Source organism: Monodelphis domestica, chromosome 6 (assembly GCF_027887165.1).
Source record: "Monodelphis domestica isolate mMonDom1 chromosome 6, mMonDom1.pri, whole genome shotgun sequence".
Taxonomy (NCBI): domain Eukaryota; kingdom Metazoa; phylum Chordata; class Mammalia; order Didelphimorphia; family Didelphidae; genus Monodelphis; species Monodelphis domestica.
Window position 1 is genome coordinate 280,856,268 of NC_077232.1, and position 22,034 is coordinate 280,878,301.

General features: G+C 32.4%; 1 protein-coding gene across 1 annotated transcript in view; it reads left to right on the forward strand.

Annotated features, from left to right (window-relative positions):
• Positions 1–22,034, forward strand: part of GRID2 (glutamate ionotropic receptor delta type subunit 2) — a 1,955,631-nt gene that overhangs the window by 1,215,635 nt on the left and 717,962 nt on the right. Inside the window, exon 5 of the mRNA XM_007495736.3 lies at positions 21,339–21,392. Within this exon, the coding sequence (XP_007495798.1) occupies positions 21,339–21,392 (54 nt within the window). The remainder of the gene's footprint in view (positions 1–21,338; positions 21,393–22,034) is intronic.

Sequence of the window (22,034 nt, forward strand, 5' to 3'; positions counted from 1 at the left end):
TATTTACTGGGGTCTGGTAGCTTAGCATTTCCCTTTCCAAATTCAGGTGGAGTTATGTTTTGGGGTTTCTTGCTACAGGGAATAAGAAGCATGCACAAGATTGGGGGATTCTCCTGGAATGCCAGAGTCCCCAGTGCACAGGTTCCATATTCTTCCATTGTCCACTTTGCGGTGAAGAGGCTCGAAGAACAGGGATGGAATGTTGTATGAGAGAAACAATAAGAGACCAGTAAGATTGGACTACAGAGTAATCAAATAGGCACCATGCAGAATAAGCCTGGAAAGAGAGAATTGAGCCAGGTGTTAGAAAATTCTATTTTTTAAAAAGAATTTTATATATTTTTTCTGAACTTAATAAACAGCAAATAAAATGAGAATTTGTATACATACATGTATATATACCTAGGTCATTTTATATATTATATGTATACACATGCACATATATAAATAGTGTTTTACCAGATGAGAGATCTCTAAATTCCTTTCTATTTCCATTTAGCAATTACAAAGCATTATTATCATATTTAACTTTTTATCATTCTATTCAGATTTTATGGATTAGCTTCTTCCTTGTTTATCTTTTTATTAGATTTCTCTAGATCAAAAAAGGGGCACAATGAAACTTCCCATTTATTATATTATGTGTATACATACAAACACATATATTTACATATGTATACATACATTGTATATTTATATAATAAATATATATCTATATATAATTTTTCCTCCCACATCACAACTTTGTGCATTGTAGTTTTAATATATTGTGGGTGGCATAAAAATTGAATAGGAATGTTTGAAGAGTTTTGTGGAACCTACAGATGACATGGAGAGGCTAGCAGATGTCACCAGAAAAACATTTTAGAAACTATATAGTCTATGAACAAATACTTAACCCCAATTTTAAAATAAGGTACTATAAACATCCTATAAAAGAAAAATAAAAAATTCAGACTTCTTCTCTGGTATGAAGAAAGAGCCAAACATTTTTATGTGGATTTTCCAGATGGCAGGGGCAGAGCACCCATAACCCCTATGATGTGGAATGATACCTTCCATGTATGTATACACATAATGCATATCTATACTAACACATCAGAGCACAGAACAAGACTTGAGTCTTCTCCATCTGAGTCAGATCCATCCCCACATATTTCCCAGCTTTGTTACCCAAGGCAAGTTACTTAATTATTTTTCCCTTCATTTCTTCATCTATAAAATGGGGATAATAATAACATATATCTTACCAAAGTTATAGTGAAGAAATGAGATAAGTGCAGTGCCCTAGCACATAGTAGACATAATACAAATGTTTACTTCTTTCCCAATAGAGTAACATAAAAAGTGTTGGAAGGATTCTCACATTTGTTATTTCCATTTTCATTCTAATTTTCATTATTCTTTGAATAATGTTTAATAATATTAACTGTTTAGCATGTGGTTCTTCCTTCTGCTTTGAGATTTTTTTATGACTTCTTATTATTCTGATATAGGGTTACTTCTTCATTTGTCTGGCTAATGATATTTTGATAAATATTCATCAATTTTATTTTAGTTACCAATTGTGTTGGCATTTAATTGGCATCCAATAGTTTCTTTTATTTCACCTTAAATGTAATGAACTTTTTTGAATTTTTTTAAGAAAACTAACAAGGATTTTTAAAAATAAAACTAGGATTTTTTTCAAAAATTCAGGCTAGTTTTATGCTTTCCTATTTTATTGTTTTTTATATTTAATAAAACATATCCTAAGTAACATATTCTTAAAACATTACTTATGTGTTATCTTTTAATTTTGTCATCCTTTTTAATTTAATTTTTTTTGCTTTGGAAATTTCTACTTACATATTTATTTTTGGGAGGGATGTTCATTTTAAAATTAGTTACTTTTCTTAATTTTTTTAAGTTGCATGCCTGATTAATTGATCTATTCTTTCTTTCTTTCATTGAAGGAAGTATTTATTAGAAATACAAATCTTCCTAAATGAATATTTTGGCTGCATTTCAAAAGTCTTTTAATAATGTCACTTATGTCATTTTCTTGATGAAATTTCCTTTCTGTTTTGTGCTTTATTATTTGACTCATCAGCTCATTAGGATTAAATTATTTGATCTCCAATTAATTTTAATTATTTATCCAAAAGCCCCTAATTGAATTATATTCCAGTATAATAATTTTGATATCTATTTGATACTATGTCTCTTGAATACACATACAGATGTGTGTATGTACACACATGCCCTCACCCTTTGTCCTGTTCAGACTATCAGTCATATAAACAGTTTATTAGCTAGGGACTCCTCTGGCCTTTCCTCCTGCTTTGGCAGATGCATGCTCCCTGAGCACTATGCTCCCTAGACTTTTGTCTGGCCCTGTCTCATGCTTTGGTTACATACAGTTGATGCATTTTGTCTCCTTCCTACCTTTCTATGTGTTCTCTTAATGTTTCCACAAGACTTTTATAGCCTGGCTAGGATGGAAGATCTTATTTATTTATTTTTTGCTTTGGTTTTATTTATTATTGATCCTTCTTTTATATATTTATCATTTTGCTCAGGTATTTCTGAAGGATGTGGACTATGCTAAATACTACCATGTCAACAAACATATACACATTAGAACTTTAAACACCCCCAAAAAATAGTTAATAATTTATCCTATAGGAAGATGGGAACAACCATAGTTGAGTATGACATAGTTCCAGCTTTACTTTCTGAAAATTATTTCAGTGCCTGGGTAAACTATGAAGTATGCAGAGGCCTAAGCCAAGGAGGCCAGTTAAGAACCTATTTCAGAAATCTAGACAAAAGGTGAACAAACCTGATTGAGGGTGGCAGCTGTGTGAGTAGAGAGAAGGACTTAGACAAATGTGAGAAATGTTAAGGAGGTCAAATCAGCAAAAACTGGAGTGGAATGACACCAAGTGGCAAACTTGGATGATAAGAAGGATATATTACCCTTCATAGAAATAAACAAATTGAAAATAAAAAGCATGGAGGGAAAAGTAATGAATTCTGCTTTGGAAATGTTGAATTTCTGATACATATGGGATATTTAGTTTCATTTGTTTGAGAGGCATTTGGTGATATAGGACTAGAGTTTAGAAGGACAAGATATAGACATAGGAGTCATCTGCATAGAGATAAGTGTACACAAGAACTTTTGAAGTCACTGAAAAAGAATATTGAGATAGATTGGAAGCAATATATATGGCTAAGAATTCTTCAGACATTATATGTCAGAGATGGAAGTGAACCCATTTCATCCTGACTCTGGACTGGCTCTCTTTATACAACATGAGACTGCTTCTCAACAATAGTTAATTATTAGTTACTTAAAAATAAAATCCAGAAATTCCATTTTCTATTAAAAATGAATTAATTAATGATAACATGTTGTAGTCTGTGTCCGGAACTCTGTTAAACAATAGTGATACAGATACAAAACTAAGACTGTCCCTATCTTTTAGGTGATAAAATTTAAAAGTGTGGGATCACATACATATAGGAATGAGGGCCAAGAAAGATAGTGTCTAGGGATTCACAGGTATGGTGAGGCAATCATTTTAACATTCATTTTTGAGTTTTCTAGTTAAAGGAGTGGTATGGCAGTATTTATTTGGTTACTGAGCCAAAAGTTTGTATTTATTTGGTTACTGAGCCCATTGAAACTGGGGTGATAGGTAATGGAAAAGATTAAAAAATATCCATGGTTGCATGGATTGCATGTGAAATGTATTTTAGTCTAGAGGGCTGGGGTCACCCTTCTCTATATTGTAGGGTGTTTGAGTTAGCAGTCAATTGAGGCGAGTCAGCAAAAAAAAAAACAAAAATGTCTTGCATTTTAAAATTAATGCATTGATGCAGTGATCCTGAACAAGCTAGAGGTATCTATGAGAAAGACCACATTCAGAGGAAAAACTGTGGGAGTAGAAACACAAAAGAAAAACAACTGCTTGATTCCATGGGTCGAGGGGATATGATTGGGGATGTAGACTCTAAATGAACATCCTAATAGGAACATCAACATCATGGAAATTGGTTCTGATCAAGGACACATGTGATACCCAGTGGAATTGCATGTGGGCTATTGGAAGGGTCAGGGGTAAGGAAGGGAGAGACAAAATATGATTCTTGTAACCAAGGAATAATGTTCTAAATTGACTAAATAAAATTAAAATAAAATGAGTGCATTGAATAAGTGGTATTATGGAAAGAGGATTGACTCTGAAATCAGAGGACTGGAATTCAAGTCTCTGTTGACTCTCACCATTTGTGTGATTCTGAACAAGTTACTTAAATCTTTGGGCCTTGATTTCCAAATTTGTAAAATACAAAATTTGAACAAAGAAACCCTTAAATGTCCTTTACAGCTTACTTAATGATCCTCAGATGATTCAATTCAACATTTATTAGTGGGAGACCAAGATGACTAAAACATGGTTCCTGCCCTCAAAGGTTATTCACTCTAGTTCCTTTAGAGGTTTATAATTATTTAAGGTCACAGAGATAGAAATGACTCAACCAGAATTTAAACTCAGGTCTAGGGACTCTAATGTAGGCATTATTTCCATTGGATTATGCTACCATTTCAATTCTAGATGGAGAAATTTTAAATTTTCTAAAAATAACTGTACTACAAATTATAATATGATATATTTCAGTATTATAGTGTTTAATAAATTGGAGAAAGAGATTGCTTACAGCCAATGATCTCAAAACTTTCCTTATAGCCCTAACAACCTATAAATCCAAGTGTAAAAGAAGGAAAATCTCTTCCTATATAAATATATAATCTCTCTATATATGCATATACTTATGAATTTCCTCTTAAACATAAATTTAGAGTAAATGGAATTAATTAATACAAAGCTGTGATATTAGTTATTTTTTAAATTTTATTCCAGAAGGCTTTATTTCTATTGATTATACATTACTTTTAAAATGATTATAAATGCTACTAAATACTTGAAATTCTTTTATGGGGGAATTTGACAGTCTTAATCAAAATTCCAAGAACTTCAGAAGTCTATGAGTCATACAATTTGGAGAAAATGAAAAGACCATTTTCTTTAAATGTCCCCATTTACCTAAAGTAGTCACTTTATAATGCTGCTTTAGATGTTACCTTTTTTCCAAAATTATCTAAGATTGGTTAGGAAGGAACCTTCCAACCTTTTGCTTATAGTTTTTAAGAAAGCTGCCAATTTCCAAGACATTTTTCATAGCTAAGAGATTAGGCGGTTTGTCCTTAATTGATCAGATGGTAAGTGTTTAAACTGGTATTTGAACTTATGTCTTCCTGGTTTGAAAGATGTCTATCACCTTCATTATGCTTCTTCTCTTGATTTTTCTGTTTTCTATTCCAATGAGCAGTCTTACCAGTGTGGTAGTTACTTTTCCAGTATTTTCTTTAGATAGACAAATTACATGGGACTAAGTTTTTTTTTTCCATCTAATGTACTACTGCTTTCATTTAGAAAGTGCTATAGTTAGACTATTGTGCTTTCTGCTTGTAATAAGATATCCTAATGCTTTCTCATAGTTTTGACATTATTTTTTATGTTTTAATAGACATGTATGTGTGACTTTTATCATCTTAATTTCTATTGTTTGTAAAATTGGAAATACTTATTGACCTACTAAAGAGCTTTTAGAGACAGAAAACATTCTATTTTCCAAATACTTTTCTTTCTTTTTAAAAATTATTTCTTCTACTTTTCTACTGTATTCAAAAACTCAAAAACAGAATTTTTTTTTACCATTTTGGTGAGCTATCTAGTCTCTCAATTCTACAATGGATGCAAGGAGTGAGCCGCCAGTGTCCATCTTAAACTGGAATGTTATTTTATATTCTCCACTGTTTCTGAATCATCAAGTAACTTCTCCATTTCAGTTTTTAATTATTTTTCCATTTTCAGTTTCTTAAGTTTATTATTCTATTTCTTAAGTTGTATCATAACTTAGTGGGTAGAGAACTGGCATTGGAGCCAGAAATATTGAGTTCAAGTCTCACCTCTGAGACCTGGGCAAATCACTTAACCTAGTAGTCTAGGCACATTTCTAATACTATAAATTGCAGAAAAGTTACTGAAATGCATTGATAGAAGGAGTTGTCTCATCCATGAGTACAGTAGTGAAATCACAGATCCAATGTCTATTTTATTTTTCATTAAATCACAGCAAAAACTGAGGAAATTATATTCATTGAATAGTAACTTATTCAATTACAATTAGTATAATGAATTATATTAATATGAATTTTTTCATATTTTTTTCTAAAAAAAGATTTTTCTGCATCTATTGAGATAATTATATGATTTCTGTTAGTTTGGTTATTGATATAGTCAATTATGTAGATGATTTTCCTAATATTAAACCATTCTTGCATTCCTGGCATAAATCCCACCTGGTCATAATGAATAATCCTTATGATAACTTGTAGTCTTTTAGCTAGTATTTTTTAAAAATATTTTTGCATCTATGTTCATTAGGGAGTTTGTTCTATAGTTTTCCTTCTCTGTTTTTGGTCTTCCCGGTTTGGGAATCAGTACCATCTTTGTATAATGAAAATAATTCAGTAAGACTCCTTCTTTGCCTATTTTATCAAATATCTTATACTGGGATTAATTGATCTTTAAATGTTTGGTAGAATTCACTTGTGAATCCATCTGGCCCTAGTGATTTTTTTTTTTTAGGGAATAGCTTGATGGCTTGTTCAATTTCTTTTTTGGATATGTGATTATTTAAGTATTCTATTTCCTCTTCTGTTAACCTAGGCAATTTATATTTTTTGTAAATATTCACCCTTTTCACTTAGATTGACATATTTACTGTCAAATAATTGAGCAAAATAGTTCTTCATAATTGACTTAATTTTCTCCTCATTAGAGGTGAGATCACTCTTTTTTCATTGAGAGATTTCATGTTTCTTTCTATTTTTTTATTTGTTTGATTTGGATTCATTAATTTTGCTGTCTTGTGGGATCATTAGCTTCTAATTATCCAATTCTAGTCTTTAAAGACTGATTTTCAGCTATACTCTTTTGATTTTCCTTTTTGGTTTGTTCTATCCTGCTTTTCATGGCTTCCAGGAGGTAAATTCTAGTCTCCAATTTGCTTATTACTTAATTTGTTTTCTATGTATCTTTTTCCTTGTGGCCAATTTGGTCTTTTAAGCTGTTATTTTCTTTTCTGTCTTGGAGTGAATATTGTGTGTTGGCTTCAAGGCAGAAGAGTGGTAAGGGCTAGGCAATGGGGGTCAAGTGACTTTCCCAGGGTCACACAGCTAGAAAGTGTCTGAGATCATATTTGAACCTAGGACCTCCTGTCTCTAGGCCTGGCTATCAATCCACTGAGCTACCCAGCTTCCCCCCTCCCCCAAAAGCTGTTTTTGCTGTTGCTTATTCCTTTTGCCATTAGAGGATTGAGATTCCTGCATGTTGGTGGTCATTGTTTTCTTAGCTTCTGTCTCACAGGGCTTTGCCTTGTTAATATTTTCCCTTCCAAGTCTGAAGCTGAATGAGGGCAGGTAGACCTGTTATGATCTTTGTGTGATCTCCTTCCACAGCTGTTGTTACTGCAGCTGCTGTTGATGTTGTTGCTATTGATGCTGCTGCTACTATTGCCACCTCAGCCACTGCTGTTGCCTTGGCTGTTGCTGCTGCTACTGAGCTCTGAGCCCCTCCTCTTATGGTTGATATTTTCATGGGTGGGTCTGTAATGTAGCATGCTGTATTGTGTTTTGCCCTGAGGCTATCTTCTTTAGCTGCTTGGGCCACTTCTGCTCCCACATGGGAACAAGTTCTCACTGCCCAAGCCTTTCATAGCCCTCAGAGGTAAGTTTGTGGTGCTTTCTGCCAGCCCCCCCAAAAAAAACTTTTTTGAGATTTCCCTAGCCCTGGTTATCACTGGCATGGTGTGTGAGGGAAGGGTTTAGTCCCTTGTGCTGTTTTGCACCCTTGTAGCTTGGGAATCCCCTCTCACTTCCTACCTTTCACATTTCACCCAGTGGAAGAGCCCCTTTACTCGCCCTATTTTGATCTCTGTCCTTTTGAGATGCTTTTTAATGATTGCTTTGGAAGAAATTTCTGAGCAGCTCCCAGGTTTTTCCTTCTGCCATCTTGGTTCTGTCTCTTAATTCACTTTTTAATTAGTGCATATATATCTTCCTGAAATTCTATGTCTTCAGCCTTGTCATTGTTTCTAAATAGCATTCATATCCCACAGCTTGTTTAGTCATCCCCCAATTGATGGTTTTCTACTCTCTCCAGTTCTTTACTACTTGAATAAGTACTGCTATGCATATTTTCATATATAAGAATTTTCTTTTAATAGCGGCCTTGGGGCATATATCTAGTAGGGAAATTTCTGAATCAATGGCTGTGATATAACCATTTCAAACAATTTCCCAACATATTAAGTAGAAATTCTTATAGTAATATGATCATTTTATAGCAATATAATACAAATGACATGTTTTAAGAACTATAAAAATTTATAGAACAAATTGTTACTTTATCTTTTTTTTCTTTTTTATATGGCATGGTTCTCTTATGAAACAGATGTGTAACTGTTGTTATACAGTGAATAGATCAGTAGTTCCTCCACAAGTAACCACAATTCTAAATAAGGATAATTGACTCAATGTTTAGTCAAATCAAATTTGCTCTATGATTTTAGGAAATTTTTTAGAGTTGGACAATGGTTATCTGTGGAATTTATTCATCAATATATTAAGGATCTATAGTTTAATTGAAATGGGTGTTCCCTCTAACAACATGTCAGTTCTTTGTAGCCCTTAGTTGGAGAGGCCTCAGCCTTGAGCCAAGGACCTGGGGATGCATGAAGCCTCTCTCAAGAGGGTAGGTCTCTCCTGAGGCTAGTCCCTTCAGAAAATGTAGGAAAGGAGTCAGGCTTTTTCATTCACCCCTTGTGTTAGTTTTAAGGAAAGTAGAAGCATTCTGAGATCCTCAGTCAGAACTCCTCCAAAGTCAAGTTGAAGACAAAAGACTGAAAAACCCTCTTCACAGGAAGTTCTTGGTATTTTTAAAGATCATTCTTTTTTGTCACTTTCTGTGACTTCCTTCCATTTTACCTGTACCAATTACAGCAAAGGCTTTACTTAGGACTGCCCAGGGGTAGTCAGTCGATTCTGATTTGTCACCCACTATTGCACACGTGGGTCACAGACATCCCTCACTCTAGTATAAGTGGGGTGTTACACTTTTGGTAATTAAATCTAAATCTAAAATTAATCTAAATTTAAATCTAAATCTAAAAAAATCTAAAATTAAATCTAAAAATGGACAGGGGAAAGTTAATTTAAACTTCACCATATATATGTATATGCACATATTTATGTGCACAAAACATTATATATATATATATATATATATATATATATATATATTTTATATATAAGAATAATCTTTGAAGCTAAGCCACAACAAAAAAGTATCCATTTTTGTCAGGATGTACCTGTGACTGCACAGATATCTTCTCAGAGATAAGCCTTAAGGTTTCAGACGAGGTTATTAGTAGAAATGTATAAAAGAAAGGATTTCCCTAACTTTGATATTCAAAGGGGTGCCATCTCATAATCACAATCACAGATTTGGAGAAGTTGAAAGAACCTCAACTGTTACCAATATCACTCAAAGAAATCCCCACTGTAACATAGGATGATCTAAGTGGTCAACCACATTCATCTTGAAAAGTTACAATGAGGAAGAATTTATTGTTTCCAAGGAAGTTCATTCTACTTTTGAATATTGTTGCTGAGGCCCCTTACCCCCTTATACATGATTAGATGTTAATATTAGTGATAGTTTTAAGATAATCATAATTGTATTTCTAAGATAATTAGTATGTTATGATTTTGTAGGGTTTTTTTCATCTGTATCTTAGTTAAGTTTTTAAACTGCTTTAACTTAGGTATTAGAGTCAGCCCCACTCTTCTGAGCTTCTGTATCATATACCTTCCTTGTGATAAGAGTATGTGTGCATCATTGTCTTGACCTTAAGTTTCATAATCACATATGGAACATCTGGAGTGGATCCAAGAAACATCCTTCTCCCCACCTCAATAACCATTAAGTGACTTTTAGGTTGTGATCAAAAGATCTCTCTCACTAAATAAGGGGTACTTTCTATGGGATTTAGCCTATGGAAAAATATGGCTTGTTTCCTAGATGAACTGAACAATGAGCATTGTTACTAGGTGACTTTGTCCTTTGAAGAGGCATGATTGGTCTTATGATATTTTCTATACTTGTACAGAAGAATAAGAATTTCATTCTAAGGTTATAAAAGACAGTTCCTTCTGGTGGGCTGGGTCTTTTGTTACTAAACAGAAGTCCAGCTTTGTTGGAGGACTTGGCCCTTTTCCCAATAAAACCTAACTAACTACCTGGCTTGAAGAATTTTGACTTTGTTTATATAAAATTGATTATTAGAGAAAATTTTACAACAGTGAATTGTTACAAAGATTTTCCTTTTTCCACCTTTTTTTTTTGCTCCTGGCAGCTCACATTCTTTGATCCTGGTTCTGCTTTTAGTGGTCAATCAGAATATTTCTAGTTCCATTTACATGTGATATACTTTTAAATACATTAAGATAGCTCTCGTTTCCTATAATGATTCCCAGTTCCTTAACCAGATCAGCACACAACATGAATATAAAAGCCCCTCACCATAGTAGACCCCTCATCTGGATGACTCCATATGATCATAATCTAGTGACCTTATAGTCATCTTAAAGTTCAACCTTCTCATTCTATCAATGAGGAAACTCAATTCCAGATTTGCCCAAGATCACCCAGATAAATAGCTTGAGAGTATATCAATGTCCTTCCTAAACTGTAGCATCTTGGGCTGAATATAATGCTACTTATTGCTGCAATCTTTGTCTCACAATGCAATCCAATATGATATTAAAATGTTTTGCTTTCGTATCACATTACTAATTCATATTACAGTCTACTAATCACTCCATTCCAAACTTTTTCCAGAAAATGGTTTTCTAAACTATTTCTCTCACATCTTGTACACAAATTTGATTATTTGAACCTAAGTAATTTTACCAGAGTATTTATTCCCATTACTCATTCTTACCATTCTATAGCTTTAGAATATTCTCTTAAGGTTGTTATAATATTAGTATTAGTCACCCTTCAGTCACCTGGGTAGTAAGCCTCTCTTCACTATGCTGAGTTATATTTAGGTGAAAAGACACTTTGTTCCTGGGCCCATTCTCAATAACTTTTGAGCTGCATGGAAAGGATACAGAATCTGACTGTGACTGAGCTCCACATATATTACCTAGAATTTTCTTTCCTGGAATTTTTATTAACTATTCTAAATATCTCCAGAATACACTAAAACATGATAACTTTTCAAACTGCAACATTTATTTTTGCCTTATAAGAAATAGTGACTTAACAATGGCATTCCATCCATCTAGAATAAAATTATTAAAAAATAAAGTATTGCCTTTGAGAAACTTAAGCCCCTTGATGCCATAAACAACAATGAAAGACTTTAGAAGGAAGGACTTATTTATCATAATATCTTATATTGATATAGCACTTTAAAGCTTACATAGTTTTTTAATCAATTATTTAATTTGTTTCTCACAACAATACTCATAAGTTGGTGCAGTTATTATCCTTAGTCTATAGATGAGGAAAAGGAAGCTAAGAAAGATCAAGTAAGTTGCCAAAAGTCATATTATTAAGTATCTCAGCAGAAAATTAAATCCAGTTCTTTTGATAACAAATTGAGCATTCTGTACATTATACCATGATATCACGGTTGTATAATTTGTGTATCTTAGCATTTATAAACAAAATTAAAAATATTAAATATAAACCTATCAGTAGCAAAATAATTTTGAACACAGATTTGAATTGGATGTTTTTTATTTTCATTTCATATTTTAATTTTTATTTCATGTATGATATTACTACTAACCTACTATTAATAAAGCATCTTGTTGAGTTTCTTTTTTCCTTTAATCATGATTTCTTTGTGATTGTTCTTTCACATTCTTTTGGTAACTATTATTTATGCAACTGTACAGTACTATACATGAAAACTAAGTTCCTGAAACAGAATGGTGTTCACATAGTGTTTATTGACTTCAGAATATTGACTTTATTATCACAATGCTTTTAAGTGACTGTGCTAGCTTTGGATTTAAGTCTTTGTTTAAACTAGCTGTAAGAACTGAACAAGTGATTTCATACCTTTATGCCTAAGTTGAAATATCTATAAAGTAGAAGGGTTGGATTAAGTGGCCTCAAAATCTCCTTCTCCTTCTGACATTCAACAATTTTATACTTGATGTTAGTCAGTAATGTTATTTGATAGACAAGAAAATTAATGATGGTATATTATGTTTATGGAATCAAAGTCAAGAGCAAGGGAGATGATGGTCCTACTGCCTTAGTAAGATCACATCTAGAAAATTGCATGCAGAGAAAACTGTAAAATAGTATTGTAGAAAACAGGGATAGGTCAACATCTCATCCCATATCGCAACATAAGATTGACATAATATATGATTTAGAAGTAAAGGATAATACCATATAGACAAGTTAAGAAATTATTACCAAACAAGAAATAGAGAGAATTACAGGATGCAGAATGGATAACTTTGATCATTTAATATTAAAAAATATTTATTTATGTTTAAAAGGTTTTGTACAACTAAAATAATGCAACCAAAATTAGAATGAAAGCAGAAAGCTGGGAAAAAATTTTACATTCAGGATCTAGGTCTCATTTGTCAAATATACAAGAGAAAATAATCTAAATCATTCATGATTATAGAAACAACACTGAGACACTATCATACCTATCAGACTGACCCACACATGACAGAAAAAGAAAAATGGAAAAAGGAAAATATTGGAGGGGTGAGGGAAAATTGGGACACTAATACACTGCTGGTAAAGTTCTTATCTGATCCAACCACTCTGGGGAACAATTTGAAACTATTCCCAGAGGTCCCTTAAACTATTCATACTTGTTGATCAAGCAACACCACACCTAGGTCTGTATTCCAAAGAGGTGTTTTTTTTTCCCCTAAAGGAAAGGACTTACTGGTGCAAAAATATTCACAGCAGCTACTTTTTGTTAGCAAAGAATTTGGGGAATTGAGAGGATGTCTATTAAATGAAGGAATGAATGGCTCAACAGTTTGTGGCATATGACTTTAATGAAATACTCTTATAATATAAGAAATGATGGGCAGGATGACTTCAGAAAAATCTGTACACTTACATGAACTAATGCCAAGTGAAGTAAGCATAACCAGAATGTAACAAACATATTGTATGATAAATAAGAGTGAATGACCTAGCTATTATCAGTAATAATGACAAATGGCAATCCCAAAGACTCACAATGAAAAATGTTGTACTCCTCCAGAGAAAGAACTGATGGAATCTGAATGAAGATCAAACTATACTATGTTTTACATTATTTTTTTGCTTGAGATTTCTTCCACAAAATGCCTGAAGTAGAAAAATATTTTACAGGGTTGCACATGTAAAATCTATATCATATTGCTTACTATCTTTGAGAGAGGGAAGAGAAGAGAGGGTGGAATGGATGGAAATAATTTGGAACTCAAAATTTAAAAAATAATGTTAAAAATTGTTTTTCCATTTAATAGGAAGGGGAAAATAAATTATTACATATATTTTTAAAACTACATTCAGTTCTGGTTGCCACATTTTAGATGAAATAGGTATAGATAAAGATGTGTTTACATGCATACCTATATATATGTATAGATTAATATGTGTATATATAATATATATTATACATATTAGTCAACAAAAAGAGAATGACCAGGATATTGAAGAAATTGAAATCCATATCATACAAGAACTTGTTGAAACAACCAGAAGAATACAGTTTCAAGAAGAGCAAACTTAAGGGATCATTATAATAGTCTGAAGCTATATAAATGCTATCACATGGAAGAAAAATAATTTTCCTTTACAAGGGATAACCAAACCATATCAAATGGGGGAGTGCTATGGTGAGGCAAATTTCTGCTTAAAATAAGCAGACTTTTTGTAAAATAAAGGTCTCCAAAAATATAATAGTCAGCTCCAGAGTAATGGGAGCTCCTGATTAAGAAGGTTCCTAAAGCAGAAACTTGAATTCTATTTGTAGGTCTGTTATAGAAGGAATTGAAGCTTGTCCTGAATGATTCCTGACATCTTTTCCTACTCTTAAACCTATGGTTTTATGTGTAATTGTTACAGAGGAAGTACAAGAATTCATTTGCAGTTCAGTATGAATGTTCTCCAATGAAATCAAATATTTACAAATGATTACAAATTTACATGAAAAAGCTAAGTCAGTTAGGAAATAAGGGTAAGTAGAATAGTAAGAATACTTCCATGTTGTGGTTGATTCCATTGACTTTTATTTTACATACATATATAGGTGTATATATTTATGTATGTATATATACACATTAAACAATTAACCAATAGAATATAAACTTCATGTGTTCAGTAACTTGATCATCATGGAATTGTTTTCCCTATAGGGAACACAGTATTTGACCCCAATGTTTCAGGAATGCTTATTAATTGCTTGACTTAATTAATTTTTAACTTAGGAAAAGTCTAAAATTGAGTTGATGAGAAATCATAAATGATTATATTGTTACAATTTAATTTTTCCCTTTCCTTTTTTCCTACCTTATATTAAGTGACACCAATCCTTTCTCTTTCATTAACTATTCTTCCTAAATATACAGAAGAAAAGAAATAACTAATTTCTGAAATGTAAAAAATACTGCTTCCCAGGATAATGACAATGGGTAACCATTCTTCAGTAACATAGAATTCAAAGAGGTAGACTTCCCACAGGAAGCATATAGATTCTCTTTTTCCTTAAATTAGTGTCCTTATATATGCATTACAAAATAGCAAATAGCAAACTGCTGGCTGAATCTCAAAGGTGGCATTTTTCCATCTCCTAGGGGGTATAGGAAGAAAGATCCAGCTACCCAGCAAAAACAATGACAATAACTCTAGCATATCTGTTTATGAAATAACATTGGCAGTGATCACTATTAGATTTGGATGAAGGCATGTGAGTAGTCTTCCAGCTGGAAGATCAGAGCAAAGACTATAAAGCAACAGGCATAGAATGGTACTGTAGATAGTGACTGTTTGGATAAGAAGAAAAGAGAATTTAGGAACCATAATTGGCTCAAGGGGAAATTCAAAAAAACAATTTCCTTTCAGAATTCTATCAGACTGGCCAGTTTGTACACAAGGGATTACTGATGCCATCTGCTGGATTTCCCTGGGTATCAAAGACAGCATTCTAAAAAATAAACCTGCAGTACCCCTTTTCTGTTGCTTTTGTTCTTACTGCAGGAAAAAAAAGGAAAGGAAAAAATAGAAAATAAATTCTTAGCCAAATTCCAGACCATGTAGATTTATGCCATAATAAAGAAGAAATGGGACTTCATGTTGTTACTCTATGTACTTTAATACCAGAGCTATGTAGCTTTGTTCAATCAGTATTGCTACACTAAATATTTTGGACATGAATAAAAGATTGCACTGCAGTTCAAAGACTTAAAACACTGAATTCATTTGGTATTTGTGGCAGAATTGGGTTGTGGAACCATACTTCAGTAATTTCTATACTCAGTCAAATACCGTTTTTGCACACTATGACCATAAATACTTTGGCTTTCAAAAGACTATAACAACCCTTCATTGTTTTCTGAGGAGAAATTCCAGTCAAAGGGACTATTTTTTTGTTTGTTTGAATTACGTTAATTTATTCAATTAATTAATTTAGAATATTTTTCTATGGTTACGTGATTCATGTATCCAACAAGCAATTCCACTTGGTTTTACATGTGCCATTATCAAGACCTATTTCCATATTATTATTTGCAATAGAATGATCATTTAGAGCCTACATCCCCAATTATATCCCCATTGAACATTGTGATCAAGCAATTGTTATTCTTCTGTGTTTCCACTCCCACATTTCTCTGAATGTGGATAGCTTTCTTTCTCATAAGTCCCTCAGAATTGTCCTGGGTCATTGCATTGCTGCCAGTAGAGAAGTCCATTACATTCAATTGTACCACAGTGTCAGTCTCTGTGTACAATGTTCTCCTGGTTCTGCTCCTTTCACTCTGCATCAATTCCTGGAGGTTGTTCCAGTCCCCATGGAATTCCTCCACTTTATTATTCTTTTTAGCACAATAGTATTCCATCACCAACATATAACAATTGGTTCAGCCATTCCCCAATTGAAGGACATCCCTTTATATTTCAATATTTTTGCTACCACAAAGAGTGCAGGTATGAATATTCTTTTTCAAGTCTTTTTCTTTATTATCTCTTTGGGGTACAAACCCAGCTGTGCTATGGCTGGATCAAAGGGCAGTCTTTTAGCACCCTTTGGGCATAGTTCCAAATTGCCTTCCAGGATGATAGGACCAATTCACAACTCCACCAGCACTGCATTAGTATCCCAATTTGCCACATCCCCTCCAACATTTATTACTTTCATTTACTGTTCTATTACCAGTCTGTTAGGTGTGAAGTTCTCTAATTACAAGAGATTTAGAACACTTTTTCATATGCTATATTGATAGTTTTTATTTCTTTATCTGAAAATTGCCTATTCGTGTCCTTTGCTCATTTATCAATTGGGGAATGACTTGCTGTTTGGTATAATTGATTTAGCTCTTTATAAATTTGAATGACTAGAACAAAGGGACTACTTGGAACAAAAAAATTAAATGAGTGAGAACCAAAATAAAGTAATATAAGGAGAAATTAAGTCATTCATGATCATCTGTTTGCCACAATTAACTAAAATACTACCTATGTATTATAGAGTAGGACAACAGATTAAATTTACCTTATCTTTTTCACTTTGTTGATAATACACCTTTTGGATTATTATTGGATTGGATCACAATCTTTTAATTTGTTTTTCTTCATGGCTATTTGCCTAGAAGATAATCATGATACAAAGAAAGAAAATAAAGACTTTAAAAATCACCTTTTCTGTTTCTTTTTATTTTGAATAAAAGTGATTGGCAGATATGAGACACATATCTACTTATTTTTACATGTTTATGATTATTTCACTGATTCTTTTAATTTACCTGTATTTAATAGTTGTCTTTTCTTTCTCTTTATTTTGTCCTTACTCAATTTTCAGTTTAGTGTTTAACCCACCCAGTTTTCACTGTTACCATCAGTATGGATACAAATCTTGTCCTCTATGCTTTCTGTTTTCTGGAAATTTTTGTTATATATATATATATATATATATATATATATATATATATGGTAGAGATTAAAAGAGAGAAAGAGAAGACATATTATCTTTAATTTTAACTTGACCATGTACTTTAAATTTTCTCCTTGTTTGAGAATATAATTTCTCTTTCATAATACCTACTGCCTATTGGTTTCAATTTGAAAATTAGAAATTTGGAGGAAGGACATAAGCAGGCTACCATAGAAATTGGCCTAGCCCTATGGAAAGACTTATAGAGGCAATGCTTATACTTTTCAGGCAGGCCTGCAAAGGGAGCCAGGGCAATCTTGTTAAACTCCAGATTGAGTGAAGAATAAATTGTGGCATTTATTTATTTAATTAAGCTGTCTTATATCACCACAGGAAGTATTTCACATGAATTTATTACCAATGAGATAGATGTCTTGGCAATGAGGTGAGGTTCTTTGTGTGAGGTTTTCTTATATTTTGCACAATGGAACATTTGAGAATGAGTGATGGAAGACATGGGGATCAACTGCCAGACATTTCTAAAGATGTAAAAGTTCTGGAGTTTTTACTCATGACAGATGGCCTGTCCTTGTTCATTGCTAGTCTTTTTGACAGTTTTTTTTTTCCTTTCCTCAATCATCTTAATGTGAGCACAGCTCCTTGGGTTTGGGGAACAGAACTTTGGACAAACATGCATCTTTTCTATTATAGTTGAGTTGCTCCATTAGAACATAGCAGGATCCATGCTAAAATATGTACAGACAATCCTTACAATATTGAGCAAATCTATTTATCTAAAGGAGGAGGTTCCAAAAATGGTCAAATGTTATATTGCTGATATCTGGACTTATAAATAACTTTCTATTTTATAGGGTTTATATGGTACAGACTTTAAAACTCTATATAACAGTGAATTACTGTTACTAATTTTTATCTGTAAATTAAGAAGTATTCAAAAGCAAAAAGTCTTTATTATCTATTTTAGATATCAATTTATTCATTTAGATATCAAAGAATATCAAAAGGGTTTTATTGAATAATGTTCAGCATTCTGATTCTTCATAGAAAAGGCCTGTATTTTAAAAATGGGAAAAAGGAGACATTAGAATTTTGTTATCCTAAAAAAGCTTATGTTAATAAACAAGTAATTCTTATCTCAAAGATTTTTCAATAAAGTGCATCTTCACATTTTAATGAAGCCATGATTTTTTTCAATATGAACACTTCCTTCCTAGATACAGATACAACAGCCCTATAACAATTCGTTCATTCATTTTCACTCCACAGTTTTCCATAAACAATCAAGAAAATACCCTTAAAATTTCCTCTAATTCTTTTAATTCCTTGAGGAAATACCAACATGGCATACTTTTGACCATCTGTTGTCTCTTATTACAAAGTCTGGTTGGAATCCTTATCTAATATATACTTACATATGTGAGTATGTATGTCTATATATATGTATATGTAATATACATAGATTCTACTTCTAATACAAAAGGCATCTCAATATATTTTAACTTCTTCAAATACCTTTTCAACATCATACAAGTAATTTTAAAAATTTATATAATGGGAATAATTATGAAACATTCAGATTTTTTGTATGTTCCTATTTGCTGATTATTAAGTTCATTATAAAAAGAAAAATTTTGTAAAAGCAAAAACAAACAAAACAAACAGACTGGATGTGGTGGTACATTCCTGTCATTCTTGCTGCTAGTGTGGCAAAGGCTGTTGGTTCACTTTAGTTTGGGAATTTTGAGTTACAGTAGACTAATGATGTATACAGTAAAAGTGACCACCACACTGTTTGGCCCATGTATGGTGAGTGCCTGGGCACAGTGGGGCAGGGAGGGAAGGGAAAATGGGTGTCTAAGGGGGAGTCAACCAACCCAAGTGGGAAACCAAGCAGTCAAATATTCCATTTTGATCAGTCATGAGATTATGTCCATGAGTGCCCATTGTACTTCCAGCCCAGATGAAGCTGGTAGTTCTATTCTCCCCATGTAAAATAAAATAAAAGTAGCATGGTATAGTGAATAGAGAACTAACTTTCAAATAAGAAAAATCTGGGTTGATATTCTGACTTGGACAGGCTTTGTGACCCTGAACTAATCATAAAATCTCTCAGTGCCCCAGTCTATTTATTATGATTATAATTTTTATCACTAGTCTTTCATTTGTATCAGTGAAAGTAGTTTCCTTGCATTTGTAAAATAATAATAATAACATTTTGTAAAGTACTTGAAGATTTGCAAGATATATTACATTTGTTATCTCATTTTATCCTTCTAACAGCCATATGAGATGAATGCCATTATTTCCACTTTACAGATGAAGAAACTGAGACTGATATAGATTGTGTCTTATCCAATGTCAGAAAACCAGTAAATATCTGAGTGAGGATTTGAATTCAAAATCTAGAACTCTGGCTGCTATGCTAATTAGCTTGGGGTTTACTTATATTATACTATTAATATTTATATATTCAGTAATAATATTACAATATCTTAATTTATTTTATATATACATATATGAAGAGAGAGAGAGAGAGAGAGAGAGAGAGAGACAGAGAGAGAGAGAGAGAGAGAGAGAGAGAGAGAGAGAGAGAGAGAGAGAGAGAGAGAAAATAACACATTCTTTGATGATTCATCCTGGAATGAGAAAATGTCAATGAAATTTACTAAGGCATGTTTATCAAATTTGTATTTCAGATGATTTAGGAATTATGACATATGTAAGATGACTAAATATTCAATTAAAATGGGGCAATAGCAAGCTTGTAAATGATCTTGAGAGTATAACTAGAATAAAAAAGAGACATCATGGAGCTCAGAGTCTAATATAGCAATAAGATATAAAGGTAGTTTTAATAGCAGCATAACTTAGAGAAAGACAGAAATAACTACACAGACTCTATGGGAAAAGTCTTTAAAACAGAGGAAACTTTATATAGGAAATAGCATTTGAAAGAGCCTTTAAAGGATAGATAGGAATTCTACAATCAGACTTTGCCTGTTGAGAAATTATTTTCCAAGTATAGGATTTTAACCTAGAGAAGAGAAGATTTGGAGAGAGCAAAAGGGAACATATAACAGCTGCCCCAAAATATTTGAAAAGTCTTCATATAGGCAAAAAATTAAGCTTATGTTTCTTGGCTATAGAATAGAAGCAAAGTGCAGAAGATATCCAGAGCTAAATGTCTACTTAATAAGGATGTCTATCCTTATGTCTACACAATAAGGAAAAACTGTCTAAGTAGGTACATTTTCCACTTAAAATAATCTGCCTGAAGGTGAGAGAGTCCCTCTCATTAGGGGGCTTCAAGGGTTGAGAACTGTTGTAGAGGAAATTCCTTGACAAGTCTGAATTGGACTGTGTCAGATGACTCTGGAATGTTTTGACTCTATGATTTTTCAACCCTGAAATTTTATGACTTGACTATAATTTCACTAACACTGACAGAATATCATCAGTCAGACTATTTATACAGATATATTAAAAAAATATAGAAAAGCCCTATTGATCTTGACTGTCACAAAATTCTTAGTGCAATTTAAGCTATTAAAGCTTAACAAAAAGTTTTAATAATGGCACATAATAATATGCTTTAAAGGTTTAAAATTGCACTGACTTTTGAGGCATTCTGTATAATATGTATATATATATATATTCATAAATGCAAGTATCTGTACATGCTAACATATATATATATACATATATATACTAAAATTGTATTTAAGCCTTTCTTGCCTGTACCTTTTTTCCCACAATTCATTCAGTTTGCATATTATTATAATTAGTATTATTAGAAATCTAGTTTTCCTTTATTTTCAAGTTGAATTCCATTTCTTTGTTTAATTAGCTAACCAATAAAAATCAGAAATGCTTTCACACTATTCTTTTAAAGGTTTGGTATCTTCAACTGAATTGCAAAAGTCTTTCAAAATATTTGTTTTATTTTTTCCCATTTGCAGGTTTTAATGAGAAATGTTCACTGATAGATGATTTTTTTTTTTCTATTCTAGGTTGTGGAAACTAATTTGGTTGCTTTCGACTGTCACTGGATCATTATAAATGAGGTAAATGCCAAGTAATTCTAATTGTCAAGGGTGTACCCTGTTTTCCTACATAGCAGCAGTATTTTCTATTTGCCATGAACTTACCAAGAGGAAACAAAATTTAAAATAAAGTTTCAGCATGCCAAGTGGATGCTGTTTAATAAGAATATAATGTAGAGGTGTTTTTTATATAAAGGGCATTAATTTTTTTTAAAAAAAATCACTTTCCTGCTAAGGATATTTAGCTTTTCCATTTGGCTTGAATTTCATGCTTTGGAATTTGAGCTTTTTTTGTAAGCACATTGAATATCTCTCAGTGGAATGATTGTGTTCTTTTTATATTTTAATGTTACTTTCTAGGATTTTTTTCCCTCTTCTAGTTCACTCTTACATAAAGATTAAATAGTTCAATCAATGTATGAATATAAAAAATCAAGGATACATATCTACATTTTTATTTCCCAGTATATCTATTTTTCAATCCAATTCCTTGATAGATGTTTTCTTTTGCAACATGATGGACACAGAAATATGTCCATGTACATGTAGAGTCCATATCATATTACCTGCCATCTCAAGGAAGGGGGAGAGGTGAGAAGGTGGGAGAGTTCATGAATTGCAAAATGTCAGAAAACAATTTTTGAAAATCGAATGTAATTTGTA